This window comes from Cygnus atratus, chromosome 7, assembly GCF_013377495.2.
Source record: "Cygnus atratus isolate AKBS03 ecotype Queensland, Australia chromosome 7, CAtr_DNAZoo_HiC_assembly, whole genome shotgun sequence".
Lineage (NCBI taxonomy): Eukaryota > Metazoa > Chordata > Aves > Anseriformes > Anatidae > Cygnus > Cygnus atratus.
In genome coordinates this window covers 803,874-819,486 of record NC_066368.1, presented here as the reverse complement: position 1 = coordinate 819,486, position 15,613 = coordinate 803,874, and the positions used below count along the sequence as shown (strand labels likewise).

The following is a 15,613-nucleotide window of genomic DNA, read 5'->3' as shown; positions in this document are numbered from 1 at the left end:
TGAATTCTGACATAATAAAGTGATCCATGCCATTTTTAGATTATCTCATAATTTGTGGCAATAATTTTGTTGATAAAAACACTGCTCTTTTTTGATTTTGCATGTAGGTCAGCAAGTTGGAAAGAGAGAAAAATCAGGAAGTTAAGCAGATCAAAGAACACGAACAGCATAAAAGTACAGTGGTGGTAACAGAGCTCAAAGTCAAACTTCATGAAGAGAAAATGAAGGAGCTCCAAGCTGTTCGAGAAGCACTTCTGAGGCAGCATGAAGCTGAACTACTTAGAGTAATAAAAATTAAAGATAATGAAATCCAGAGACTACAGGCCCTTCTCAATGCTGTACGTGATGGGGCTCCTGACAAGGTGAAAACCGTGCTGCTTTCAGAGGCGAAGGAGGAGGCCAAGAAGGGGTTTGAAGTTGAGAAAATAAAAATGCAGCAAGAAATTTCAGAACTTAAGGGGGCTAAGAAACAAGTGGAAGAGGCTTTAACTATGGTCATCCAAGCTGACAAAATTAAAGCAGCAGAGATAAGGAGTGTGTATCACCTGCATCAAGAGGAAATCAGCAGAATTAAGAGGGAGTGTGAGAGAGAAATTCGCAGACTGGTATGTGTTGCTATCTGTATCTATGTTTTTAATAACACTAATGTTATTGATAGCAGAAAAATGAACATTAATGCTGGACTGCATTAAATGCATGAGGATAGGCAACCAGATTTTTGCAGCTTGCTTCAAATGAGTTTTCTATCTGCTAATAGTGATGTCAGAATGTTTTTTTTTTTAAACCTGCTAGGATGTTTTGTATGGAACTTTTTATGTCTGTCAGTGCCTATTAATATTGGTCATGTTTCAGATATGAAGAACAGGCCTTTAGTTACCAGCTGCATTAGGGTAATTCTACAAAATACATGCGTTTCTTGGTCTACAACAGGGCCTATTAGCCCCTTCCCCCTCCATTTCCCCACCGTTTCTTCCTCACCGATTCACTTTCATCCCTCCCTTTCCCTGCCCTTGCTAATTCCTGTAAACATCCCATAATAAGCTTTATGCAATTTCAAAATGCTATTGCCTCTGCATCCTATAGTCTAGAGTCCCATAACCTGGTGACGATGACTCCCATCACTCTACAAGGTGTTCAGGTAGTTTCTTTCTCTCTGTGTCCCCCCTCGGAGGCTTTCCCCCAGGACAAGTGAAGCGGTGATGCTCCTCCTTTGGTGGTTACTGGGGTTCCTTCCCTTCATTGCTCATCTGATCCCTGCTGGGTCGTCATGTATGCTGATCACCTAGTCAAACTGTTTGAGTCTCAGGTACAACAGTTTGAATCTCAAAGGCTACACACCTATGGCTTCAGAGTATACCTCCAATGGGCTTTGAAACTAGTTGGGGATGTTAAAATGGATCGTGTTCCTTGAAAAACAGGAGAACTCCCTGCAGGAAGGAAGAGGGAAGTCTTTGCATGAAAACCTGGCATGCCACCACCACTTTCTGGCTTTTAGAACAATTTCTCCCTCACTGGCAGCTTGGGTGCTTGCCTTGCAATTCACTCAGTCTTTTGAGCGCAGCACAGCTGATTTGCAGGACTGTCTTAACTATTGCTGTCATTCCCAAGAACAGGGGAACAAATGTAACACCCATACTCCTGTGAGGTGTATTTTGGGTCTTGTTTCAGTATTTATTTGATGCTATCATCTTTTTGGGTTTGCCATGCTTTTTTATGGTATGCAGTGGCTCAGGATAAACTCATTAATGTCCCTTCAAAGTCATTCTCATTTGACTATTGTACAAATCCTAAAAAAGCCAAACCAAACCAAATCAAACCAACCAACCACCATCAACAACAAAAAAACCTGTAAGTGAAAGCATGGCACTGTAGCCATGCTTCAGTGAACATCCTGCAAAACCTCCCCACCGCAGGGGTGGTGCAGCACCAGCTGTGTCCTGGCAAACCAAAGTGACTGGTCTGGCCGACAGACCGTGTGCTGCTCCCCTAGTCAATTCAGCATTGCATACCCTTTATTTATTCCCTTGGACTCTCAGACTTCGGGTAGTTATTTTTGCCCTCATAGAGTATTTTATTTTTATGAATAGGATATTAAAATAATTTATAACCAACTGATCTGTTGATACTGGAGAAATATCCTGCAGTGTAAGTACTTTCTTCTGTAAACATACACTACTAGATACATTGATTTAATACATCAGAATGAAAGGGTGGCTAATGTTCATCCTAAATAAACTTAAAGCATTACATGAAAATCCATTCTAATGGCCTCTAATGTAGAAGCCATAAAATAAATATGTTCTTAGTTATAAAGAATAGAGTGGTTTGAAGTTATGTTTTCTAAATTGCCTTTGAAAATCAAAGTTTTTTTTATTCCTGCTTGAAAGAATGAAATTATCTAACTGTACTAATTAAATTACACAATGCCATCATTTTAACCAAGCCCTGAGTGCTTCCTGAATGACTTTAAGTACTCTCGGTTCCATTGACTTGACCATAATTGATTTCAATGGGAGCTGTTGGCTCCCTTGCAGGGAGGGCCCTGATGTTTCGAGGGGAAAGGCTGGTGTCACGTCCTATCATAAAAGCTCTCTTCTCTATGAAAATGAGGCAATTAATGAAGCAATTAAGCTAATACCGAAACCAGTGCATTTTTCGTCTGTTAAGATAGAGGCCATCAGCAAAGCCTGTTCACTAAGTCTGGTCGGGGCTGCCATGATATACAGAGAAATGCAGAAGAGCCCGGTGTGAGCCACTCTGTGCAGCAGAGCAGCGCTGCAGATCCCAGCCCGGTGCCCCCGAGGAAGCCTGGCACCCCAGGTCCAACGCTGTGCCTGCTCAGCCCGCAGCGCTCCCCAGGGCGTCCCGCCGTGCGCGGCCAGGCAGGCGCTGCTCCGCGCGTAGCAGGTGCGGGGCGTGAGGCTGTGGACTTAGCAGTCGACACCACATCTGCCACCGGTACTTACCAACAATATTAGTGTTGTATCTTTAAACTAGTCGTGTTCATTAAACTGCCCCTTACCTGCTACGGCTCTGTGCAGATGGGGAGCTGTGCCCCGGTGTGTGCAGCTCAGCTCAGCCCCGCCGAGGAGCCAGATGGATTTCTGCCCACTTGTATCTGGCCCAGTGCTTGTGCATATTGCATTGCCTCTGGCCCACGACTGGGGATTGCACGCTCATGTAGAGGCTGTGGCAGACATCCAGTTCTGAATTGTTAATAGTTTCACGTTAGGACTGTAAAAGCTCCGTGATTCATGTACAATGCATTATTTAGTCATTTAACAAAGAGGGGAAGTGACCTTCGAGCAAATTGCTATTTCACTTCTTGAAAAATACTGCTTTTTTGTTTCATCAAAATGGAGAAAGTTAAAGTATATTCGTTCATGTTTAGGTCTGCAATGATATTAACCCTTTAACATATAATAATCATCTGAAGTTATTTGTGTCTGATAGGTACCATTTTTCATTTTCAAGTTTTTTCATTTCCATATTTACTTTCAAAGTACATCTGACCTATCTTAGGTGCAGAATGGAAAATACTTCCATACATAGTCAGACAAAGTCTTTTGAAAAGGTAAGCTTACATTATTCCATTATCTTCCTTATAAATTAAAACTTTTTTTTTCCATTGTACAGACAAATACATTTGTTAGTGTCTCACTTTAGGAAGATGTGGAAAAATATTAGATGATCTTTAAAGTAATGCGTTGGGAAGATACAGTATATAGCAAAAAGGAAACGCACAACCGTACAAATTTACTTCTGGCAAAATGGAGTTTATGTTGTTCTTCAACATCTTCTTAACTTCAGGCTGAATTGTTTTCCCATCTTTTGTGGGATTTTTGCCAAGGGAATGCAGGATATATATGCTCAGGCTTTCAAAATACCTGGTTTTACTGTGAACTTTTCCGTTTTTATGACTTAGTAAGTCATCAAAGCTACAGCAGAGCAAAACTACAACAGTGAATTAAGTTAAATTGTTGGATCAAACCAAACCCAGCACTAGTGAATGACCCAAAGCTAGTGAGCTCTGTCCGTGCTACGTTCCTAAGGGGAATCCTTGCATCCTTGCCCTCTCCAGAAGAGGCTGGTCTTGGGGAAGGCACGGCTACACTGCAGCCAGTCAAACCCGCTGTGCCTGCGTTGTGTGCTGTTCTCCAGCTCCAGCAGGAAAACTAAACCCAAAGTACTCTTGTGGTCAAAATGATGCCTTCAAATGCAATTGTAAGCTGGGTCTTCCCTTCTGCTTATGGTCTCATGCCATGACATGCCACTCCGACACACGCAGCAAATCGGCTGTTAATTAGAGATACAGTAATTGCTGGTGGCAATTTTGTAGTTTTGTACCACCAGCACTGGGAGGCCTGCAGACTGCAATGGCTACCAATGTGTAATATTTTTTTTGGAAACAGATCCCACTCAATATTTACCAAACAAACATTCTAGCTTTTTCTTCTAGATACTTTTCAGGTGACAGGGATGACTATTACTCATTGGTGCTGACAGCTTTAGACCAATCCCATACAGCAAAGCTGAGCAACTATCAGTCCTGTGAATGTTGCAGGAAAGGAAATGGTGTGTTCTGCAAAAGCGTGTGTTCAAATTGTTCTGCCCTTGTGTTTTCTATTTGCACACACAGCTTGTGCTGTTTGTGTCTGTGAAGTCTGGGTGTGAATATCTACAGAGAAGTACAACTAACCCAGTTTAGCTATTCCTGTCTCAGAAGCTTAAGAAACGTTAATGTAAAAGATGAAAGTCACATTGCGGATGGTAACAAATAGGTATGGCAACAACCTCCTTTCTACAGAATTTCTAATTTTAGTAAACTTTTTTCAGTTTTTAATTTGTGTGTTTCAAAACAGCTTAAAATGCTGTGTGAATGTATTTAATTACATTTGTATGGTCTACCTCTAATAACAACCTGCCCTGTATCAGTGTACTCACATCCAGGGAACACAACCCTTCAGTCGTGAGAATGCCATGGAATTAATTGGCCTCAAGTTTTGCTTAGTGGAGATGAAAATTCAATGTGGTAAAGAATATTTAAATTTTACATAAACATAAATTGGTCAGAAGTGAGAAGTGTTGAACATCAACACTGCAGTCTCCTTTCCTCCTGCTTCTTTTTTAGGGGGACTAAAACAAAAACGAGGAAGATTGAAAAAATGAGATTTGTTACAGACTGGAAAGCATTTATTTTCAATTGAAGATAAAACTTAGTCGATAACGACTACTAAAAGGTTTAATAACCTAATATAAAGCCATTGTACGTTGAGACCTCTGTGGCTTCTTTATGGTAAGCCAGCACCAGGGACAAAGAGGAGAGCAATCTTTCAGTACCCTTCTGAACTGGCATGTCTGCAGGCACTTCCCTGAGATTGCTCTGCTAGGCAGTGGTAAATTAGTGAAGATGTGACAGTTAAAGGACCATTCCTCAAGAAAAGTGTGTGTCTTTTTAAATATTAATTTTATCGGTGATTGACAGTCTTTTTCTTCTCCTTTTTGTTCCCTTATATGGAAAAAAATCACTATATTTGGTATTATAAAGGCATCTCAACAGTCGTCCTACACTGAAAGCTAGACAAATTATTCAAAGGGATTAACTCTTCCTTGCAAATCATTTGTAGTTAGAACCTCATTTACACCAGTGCATTTCTTATTCCAACTTAGCCCAGACTACTGAAGGGTAGTGTTGTTCATTAAAAATTATACAACATTGTTGTGGGAACCTATTTGTCTGTAATTTAACTTGGCTCACCAGTTGGAATGATTTAGGGAATCAGCATGCAGTTGAAACCTCTAAGGGGGTTAGTGGGTGAACATGGGTGAGGTTTTCAAAAGCACGCGATGGAATAATTTTAGCAGATCGCTCTGTTAGCACCTAGCTATCAGTTAAATATATGTGATGTACCATACGTGTACAAATTTCTCCTGTGGGTGACAGGAGTAATTTCTCCTTCTATCTTTATGCAGTTATTTCTCCCATTCAATGTACCTTGTTCTTCAAATTTGGTATTACATTTAATTCTGTTACATTTTTGTTAACAATTATTTTCAAACAATTTATATTATTCATTGAACAAATTTTCTCTTAGTGATTTTTTAATACATTTTAATATAAATCCAGAAATATCTAACAATTTAAGTAGCTTCACTTGTACCACTGTCAATTTTGTGTACTGCTGTTCACACCTAACACTATAAAAAGGAAGCCAGTCTTCAGAAATAAAAGCTTTTAGTCGCCTAGTGAAGGAAAACTTTTTATTATTTATACCCTGAGTGGGAGCATCAAATTCTGATTTCACCTGCACCACTTAACCTTTCTGCACTGCACAGTGTAACGCTTTGGCTCTTTCAGCATTGTTCTAGAGATTTCAGGGGAATTATGGTGATTTGCAGGATGCTGGATCCAGCTCCAGCTTATCATACTAATTGTGGTCGGGAGAAGCTGGGGCATTGCTGCTGCAGTGCTTGGGTCAGAGACACTGTTCCCACGCATGCCTGCCCGGGGGAGCAGGCAGGAGCCACTGCGGTGGTAGGGCTGCAGCTGGAAATGTCACCATTCCCAAGCAGCAAAGGACTGTACGCGTACTGCAGCGCGGTATTGTCAGGAAATGGGCATGTTGCGTTTCCTGGGCATGTTATAAAAATGCTGTTTGGTTCAGTATAGCTGGAATTCAGGCAGTCTGCAAACAGAATCCTTCTTTGGCCAGTATTGTAGCTGAACCCTGTCGCTGAACAAAGTTTTTGTTGATGGATATTGCATGTGCCCTTGTTCAACTGCACACAGATGAAATATGTTGTCTCCTCTTGTATTTGACAGCTTGGCAAGGTTACTGGAGTCGTGGTAATGCACTACTGACAGTGAATGCCTTTTTACCATGGTCAGTTCTGGAAGAAGATGTTACAAGAGAGGTTCCCTGGGTGAGAGCCTGGTGGATAGCCCTGCACAGCTGATGGACCGCAGCTGCCGTGTGGCAGCACGGCGCTGGGGCAGTGCCAGGGGTGGTTGCCGGGGTAAAGGGGTAAAGGGTAAAGGGGTAAAGGTAAATGGGTAAAGGCTTTGTCTGCCTTAACAGGCAGACAAAGCAATGGGATAGCCACAGCTTTATTCTAAGGTCATCTAATGATAACTCTTAAAACCCATGCAACTGGCAAGACTCAGGAAATTCAGAGCCTAGAAGTGTAGTTTCGCCTTATGGCTAGCCATGCTACACACAAGAGGATACCACAGCGCCCAGCCAAGCTCCCCTCACCCCAGCATCACGTCCACCTACCTCTCCTGAACCAGACTGTGCACACACACAGTGAGCCAGTTCAGTGAGCTGCCTTGGCAGAAAATGGATCACGAAAGTGAAAAAGAAGAGTTTTCCCATGGTCTGATACCCTGAGCCAGCTCACCCTGTCGTATCGCCTAGCTCTGGTAAGGAGCTTGGGAGGGAGTGGCAGGGTGTGGGACCACTGCTTCTGGTGGTGCTTTGCTTGTGTATTGTGGCATAGCTGCAGTGAGAAACTTTCCTCTTGACGACTTGCTGCTCTAGCAATGCCTCTAGCAGCAACGTTAGCATGAAACGCTCTTGGCTTTCACCTCCTCCCTCAGCTACAAGATAGGTGCAGCGGTCTGTGTCCCCGCTCTGCTAACAATCAAACGGGCTGGGGCATTCCCTGCAGCCACAGCATAGGTGGGAAAAGGGCACGTGGCTGTAAGGAGAATTTTACTTTTCTAAAAATATATTAAGTGCTTTTCAGAGTGCAGTTTATTACTGCAAGATACGTTGTAATGACACAAGATGTTACAATTGTAAGAGGGAGAGGTAGTAACACTTTCCCTTTTTTTTTATTTTTTTTTGTCTGTGCTGAAGTAAGAAAAATTTTCCTTGGTTACAAGGAATATGAAAGCTCATTGTGCTCCTGCACTGTGTGTGCTGTTGTCCCACCATTGGCAATGACAGGACTCAATGCTGATTTGGAGCTGCAGCATTGTATGACAGCCTGACTCAGATGTGCAGGAATATTAACGGAGTTTCAGCACCTCAAGTTACATACGCTGACTAGTCAGCAGCACCAGTCTGCAGGTATGCTGCTGCTCTCTCCCAGTCTGTTTGTAAAATACAAATCCTAGTAGTTTATATAAATGTGCAGTATCAGAGCACCGCGTTTGGCAGGCTGGCTGACTTCATATAGCTGGCTGTTGCTGATGAGTGACACGCATCGCAAGGGCAAAGAGGCAATTGCATTTATTTCTGTGGGAGTGCCAGGGAAAACGTTCAGGGAAATGCAGAGGGAGGGTGAAAACAGACACCCGTCCCTCATGGCCGGCCTCCCCGCGTGCCTTCTGCCAGCCCAGCCCGGCCGTGGGCACCCAGCTCCCTGCCCTGGGCCTTCAGGGAGGTGAGGACAGGCAGATCCCGGTGTGTGCCAACTGCTGGCTCTGCACGGCACCTGTGGGGAAATGTCTGCTGTGTAGCAGCTCCGGCTGGAAAGGGTTTTTCTCGTTTGCTTTTAAAACCCCTCTCTAAGAGTGACTGGCTTTTTTCCACCACGCGCCAGTACCTTCAAAGGCAGATTCCTGCGGCGTGCAGCCACGCTCCCGGTGGCGTCTGCGGGATTTGCAAAGGCCCAAAAACATCACAAGGAGAAATTTCCCAGCCAGGGAAACCTACACATGGATTTTACAATCATCGTGGAAACAATACATTTTAAAAGAGCCATAAGGGTTAAGAACAGCAAAACACGACGCTGTGCTGGGAATTGCGCTAGATAGCACAAGGAGGGAATAACAAATTTAAGTTTGCATGGGATTAGGTTTGCATAATTGATATCTGCTGTGCTCGCAGGCTGGATATTAATTAGCACTCCTGCATAAATATTCATTCCAAGTCAAGGCAGCCTGCTAAAACTGAAGTGGGAATATCCATGGCACGGAGCAAGGCATCTTTCCAGGTGATTGGGTGCTGTGCTCACATGTGTGCACTGCCACTGTCTGGTGAGTGCTCCTGCTGTCTGAGCTGCCAGACAAAAGGTGGGGAAGGAGGAGGCACGGCCGGGACCAACGCTGCTCCCGGGGCGCGATGAAGCAGGCGGGTGCGACAGCCGGGGGGGGCACGCGCCGGGAGGCTGGCACCTCTCCCCGTGAGTTCAGTCCTTTCCTGTCTTAACGTTTTCTTAATGTTAGCTAATGATGTGAAGAAATGTGCTAAGTAATATTTTCTGGTGAAATGCTTCTTTCAATTAGTATTATTTCTATAACATTTCTATAATCGTATTTAATAGTGAGATGGCCAATTGTTATACATATTTCATGAATATGAATTTAATCATACGAAGGGAATGTGAATACTGATGTTTCCTTAGTTGTTCACCAAGACTGTTTAGTTTATCTTTCCAGAAGATAAGCCACCAGTGAAATACCTCGTTACAAAATCTTGCATTTTCTGCACTTCCTTTGTTCTTCTTAATTTGAAGTGTTGCCTATGTTGTACCATGTCTTTGCTTTCATAAAAATAGGAGCTAACTAACCAATATTCTTCCTATTAATAATAATAATTTGACAAAGTGTTACCTTTGTGTTTATAGATCCATTTAGATTTCTACTTGATTATATATTTAGTAGAAGGACCACAGCAGATGTCTCTTTGTTTTATTCAAAGTTAGTAGACCATCGGCTTAATGGAAATTATTAAAAGCACCCTTAATAAAATGGCACCCAAAATACTTTTGATTTGCTGCATTTCGTGAAGAGAATCTAAAATTTTCATAATTGTGAATTAAGATTCCATGTAGTGCTTATGTATTGTCCTACCCCGTCTTTTGGCAAAGCAAGCGTCAAGGAGCTGGCTTTTCCCCTCGGACAAAGCAAGAGGGCACTCTCATTTGTAACTTGGTATTTCTCCAGCCCCCCGAGCAGCTGGGGAAGGCAGGGCTGCCTGTGCAGCACGAAGCCTCAGGAAGCACCGCAGCTCTTGCCTGAGACCTGAGCTGCAGGCGTGGCGTGCTCCCACCGTGCATGGTGGAGCACAGGCAACCGGTGGCGGTGCACCGCCTGCAGCCCCTCCGGAGCCTGCACGGGGGTCCCACACCACGCGACGGGGGGACGCCGCTCCCCAGCCTGGCACGTCCTCCCCTGCCTCATTTGTCTCACAGCTGTGAGCAGGAACCTACCCCGCCACCCTAAAGCTACCTCACGGAGTAATTCCCTGATGCCGTTGCTGGAAGAGCATGAACAGACACCACTTGCTTTTTCCCTGGACGGGCATTTTTGCAGTATTTAAGAAGAAAGTCCTCTGAGTGATCTTTTAATATGCTATGCCATTTTTTGCAGGTTTACAGACAAAGCTATCAAAAAGAGATGAATGTATCAAATGCAGTTCTCACAAGGCAAAATGTTCTTATTTTGAGCAGGCTACATTTTAAGAACTGTCCACTGAAATTAAATGGTAAAGTCTCAAAACCTGCCCAAAATCTAATGTGTACAATATGCATATATGGTGTCTGAAAAGCATCAGTGAATGTCTTAGGAGATGTGTATGATCTCTTTCTCCCATAGAATCATTCTCTGTAAGCACATTTGGCAACCCAGCGGTGTGTCAGTGTAATTAATACCTTATATTCATGTATAATGTATAGGAATGCAATCCAGCTGGAACGAGCCTGAGACTATGTTGCACTACTGTGCTTCATTGCAGACAAATATTTCAGGCTGTGCTCAATAATTTCTCTATATTAGACAGGGCATAGGCCACCCTTGTTTGAACTCTAAAAGACTTCAGGGTCTGATCCTGGTGCAAGCAAATAACGCGTGCACCCACCCTGCAGTGCAAGGCCTCTCTGCTGCAGGTAGCTCGCAGCACATGGATGGATTTGGCTCAGCTCTATAAAAAGGAAGGCTCCAACTTCCACATCAGCATTCAGAAAAAATCCAAATGCTCTGTCCCTCAGAAAGTATTCCTGGAGCATCTGCAAACTCAGTGTACCTCCTCCAACAGCAGTGAGCACAGTTCTCTGAACTCAGCTACCACTATAGAGACAAACAGAACAGAAGAGACTTATAGCAGATAACAGCTGGACATTCGCCATTTAAGCATTTAATGATTTTGCATAATGCTTATGAGACAAAAGCAAAACCTTTCATGGAAAGGAGACAATTAAGCAAATTACTCAGATGGGAGGCTTTTGGAAAGAAAATCAAAAAATTTCACATCCTTTCTATATTTTGAGAATTAAAAAGATGTCCAGGTTTTAACTGCCTTTCTTTTAAAATTACTTATTAAACCCAATTTTCAATCAAAATGCATCAAAATTGTTAAAATCTTTGACTAGGGTAATCCATATTGGGATGTGAATTGTTTATTTTTTATTATTTCACATTTTTTTGTTTTTCATTTGAGTTAAGAAAGAAGGTATTTTGAAATGGTACTGAGAATGTGGGTTATCTCCTAATCATTTTAATGAAGAACTGCTAAAAAGGGATGTTTTAATCTGATGGCCTTCAGAAGTGGTTGGACACATCTTGGTATGAATAATATTCCTGAGTTAGTGAAGCAATTCAATGTGTATGTTCACTTTCAAATATTCATTGCTGTTATATTTTCAAGAGGATGTTTTGTTTTTTACATGTTGAGGGGTGTTGGCTCTGTGGAACTGTACTGTGGCTGTGTTTGGGGTCAGTAAGATGCTATGTTGTTGTCAAGACGCTGCACGTGTGTGTGATTGTGTTCTGTTCTCCTTATAGATGGAGGAGATTAAATTTAAAGACAGAGCAGTCTACGTGCTGGAAAGAGAGTTAGGGGTTCAAGCCGGGCATGCTCAGAGACTGCAGCTCCAAAAGGAGGCTTTAGATGAACAACTTTCCCAGATCAAAGAGTCTGATCGGCATCTGAGCAGCCCCAAGCGGGAACTTCCTTATGCAAGTGGTGCAGGAGACGCTTCAGATCATTCAGGAAGCCCCGTAAGCACTTTCACGTGGTTTCACCTAAACAAACGAACAAACAGAATGACAAAATGACACGAAAGGACAGAATCTTGATGAGTGCACCTTTGAGCAACAGCTTTCCCATAGTAATTCAGGGGAAATGGAGAGGCATTAATTTCTCGCTCTTGTTCATTAGCCAAATCTTTAAGATATAAAATTGAACCAAATTATGGGAGAGCTTTTGCTTTTTTGTTGTTTTGTTTTCTGGTTTCCTTTGTTTGTTTTTCTTACCAGGGTGAAAATTTTCTTTTCTTTCTACTCTTTCTTACTGTATCATACTTCTACCACCTGCCTTAGTTTGACACTTTGACACAATTTTTGCCAACAAATGATGCAAATGCTTTTCTAACCAAGTAATGTATGTGTGCTAGCTTTTGGAACTGCTATCAATGTATTTTGTAAGCAGATGTACAAGGCCAGTTTACAAAAGGAAACGGGTGAAGGTAACCAGTGCATGAACACTTAGTCCTGCTGTCCTCCTGGAACACCTCCGTTAGCTCGTGTTTTCATGCTGCTACGTGCTCTCGCTTTCAGTGCACCAGAAAGTAAATTAAATACCTGTTAACTTATTCTCTCCTGTTTCTTTTCTACAATGCAATATCCTAAACATTAAATTTTAGTTGCCCTTTCACAATAGCTTTTTTAATATTACAATGGCACCTTTTTGCTTCTGCGTTAATTTGCTAATATTAGAAAACTCAGTTAACTGACCTCATATGTCTAACGTATGCAGATTTTCTTCATTGCTGATTCTCATCAAGATTTCTTTTGCAACAGCCTTAATTTTCTCAGTAGAAGTGTAAATATTTATACATGAGCAAAGCAATCTATTTTATTCTTTATTCCAAGCCTCTCCTGCACCTGTTGAATGAGGAATCCTAGACCTCCCGAACCTGCCACCGGGACTATGGACACTAATTTCCTTGTTTTGATTTGTGCTCAACTTCTGCCAAACATCAGAATAAGTACTAAAGCAAAAAAAAACAAGTACTAGGAAAAAAAATAGTCTGTCACACTTGTAAATATATATAATTTCTCTCTGATTCTGAATGAGAACATGTCTGCCTATATTTCTATAATTTGCTTTAAGCATTTTCACTCAGATAAACTGCTACCCCATTTGCTTTACAAGTGACCCTTTAGAACCAAATAAGGGCCACAGCTTTATGGAAGAAGAGCTTATGCAATGGTATAATTGCATGGATTTTCCCCATTTGTATGTCAGTACTTTTAATATCATTTTCTTATAACAAAGTCCTCAGAGTGGGTGATATGTCTGAAACACTCAGTTCAACAGTGGCATACATTGGAAACATTGCCTTGATTTTTGATATTTTCTTTTATATTTCCAAGTTTAGCATTTGTGACTTTGTATTTACATATACATACTTCTGCATTTGCATACTTTGTTACATTTTCACTCTTAACTTTCCATTGGTCTCATCTTGCAGCTTTCAGTGATCAGTTCCACTAAGACATAGGCACACTCTTCCATAAAATAGTTTTGAAATGTCTGGATTCAAAATTAAAAAAAAAAAGTTTGAGTTTTGAAACATGTTGATATTCCATGTACACTTATGAACAGTTATTTGCAGTTGATCTTTGTTTTAGGAACAGCAGTTGGATGAAAAGGATGCCCGGCGTTTCCAACTTAAAATTGCTGAGCTGAGTGCAATCATCAGGAAGCTGGAGGATCGCAATGCGCTGCTGTCAGAGGAAAGAAACGAGCTGGTGAGTCTCAGTGATGAATGCACTGCAGTTACTGCTTGTGAAGACATCGATATGGCAGGGTCTCACCAGTGCCAACATCCAGCTGTTTTCACCTTTGCTATCCAGAAATTGTTGCAGGACATCTGCAGGACCCTGTGCATATGGGATGCAGGAAAATTCAACAATTTTGTGTTATCAGTTCACGGTATTTCCCTGAGCAGCCCAATCAGTCAAGCGGCATGAAGGACCTTATCAAACCTGTTCCTAGGTGAATGTTGGGTGTCCCACATGCAAAAGATTGATGTGGCTGAAAAAGATAAATTGGTGAATGGAGAAGGATGCTGCTGGTGAAACTTAGTGTAATTAGGTTGTGCTTGACCCCTCATCTGACTGAAACACAAAGCTGTACCAGGAGTCAGGAAGAATGCTCTTTAAATGCTGGATGGCATTTGTCCTGCTAAGCACAGCATGCCCTTTGTAGAACTGAGCCAGAAAGTAGCACATGGGAAAACCCCAGATCCACTTGACTTGAGGAGAGTGTTAGACTAGCAGGTCAGTGCTGTGATTCACACTGCTCTTAGTGTGAATATTAAACGAGAGAATTGCTGGGAATATACATGGGAATAACTAGCTCCTCCTTATATTCTGTATTTGGTGGTACACCACATCACATTCATGTTTGCTTATAAAACAATGAATTTTTAAGATGACATTGGCAAGAATTATTATTACTTTAATAAATTCCCTACGTGGTATATTTGTTCCACAGGTTGTATATCTGATGAGGAAGGAACAATCCTCTATACTATAGGACTATACCAAGAGTTTCCTGATTAATTCTGCTTTGCATTAAGAGAAAGTACTGCTATTATGATAGCTAAAGCAAACAATTAATATATTTGATTAAAAAAAAAAAAAAGAACAGCTCCTGAGGTGTTAATTCTCTCTTAATTTTTCAGTTAAAACGTCTTAGAGAAGCTGAAAGTCAGTATAAGCCCATCTTGGACAAAAATAAACGCCTTAGTAGGAAAAATGAAGAGTTGTCACATGCTTTGCGTCGAATGGAAAATAAATTAAAATTTGTAACACAAGAAAACATAGCAATGGTAAGTGACTGGGCTGTAATTGTAAGCTCACATAATATACAATATAACATAATCTAGTACTCATGGGGCTGATGAAGTCAGACATCACCACACACTTGAAAGTTTGACAGGAACCTTTTCTCCTTTCCGTTGTTTGCTATTAAGTTCTGAGTGGTTTGTGGCTTGAACTTGTTTTATGATATATGTTTTATTTAACCCTAGAAACCAATAGTTCTGAAGAAAGGCATTTATGCAAGCATTGCGTGTTTTGATCAGATTGCTGCTCAGTCACTGATTGCTAAATTATAATGTGAGCACAAACTACCTCACATCAACTTTGACTTTTGCACAATAATCACCTCATAATCCTTAGGAAATCTGCACCTGTGATTCTCTTCCCTCTTGATTTTAAATTCAGTATTGTTAGCGGCCAACAGCTGGTGCTAAGCAGTGCTGACACTGTGTGGATGTCAGCACTTGGTGAGGTGACCGCAGCCCCTCATCATCTCACGGGGTGCTGCAGTTCTGGGACTGCTGCAGATGAAAGCTGGTGAGCAACCCAGAAAGTAGTGATGTTGATCCCAGCTCTTTCAATTCCTTCTCCAGCAAGAGAAAGCCATCAGGCTCTGGGCAGAACTGAAGGACAGGCGTAGCTGAGCTAGCCTTTGGCAGGCTGGCAGGCAGCGTGCGATGGCCCCGTGTGCCTGCTGTCCTTCCTGGCCACTGCCAGCTCACCGCGGCAGAAGCTGAGGAGCCAGAACAAAAACACATTTGCAATCTGGGACTATCGCTCAGCAAAACAGGGAGCAGGACAGCTGCTAGAACACCCAGTAGATTAGGTGCACTT

At 42.0% G+C, this 15,613-nt stretch overlaps 1 protein-coding gene across 1 annotated transcript in view; it reads left to right on the top strand.

Moving 5' to 3' along the window:
• The window catches only part of JAKMIP3 (Janus kinase and microtubule interacting protein 3), a 49,844-nt gene that overhangs the window by 15,972 nt on the left and 18,259 nt on the right, over window positions 1-15,613 (top strand). The window contains exons 4-7 of the mRNA XM_035547788.1: window positions 108-605; window positions 11,732-11,947; window positions 13,583-13,702; window positions 14,641-14,787. Of these exons, the coding sequence (XP_035403681.1) occupies window positions 108-605; window positions 11,732-11,947; window positions 13,583-13,702; window positions 14,641-14,787 (981 nt within the window). The remainder of the gene's footprint in view (window positions 1-107; window positions 606-11,731; window positions 11,948-13,582; window positions 13,703-14,640; window positions 14,788-15,613) is intronic.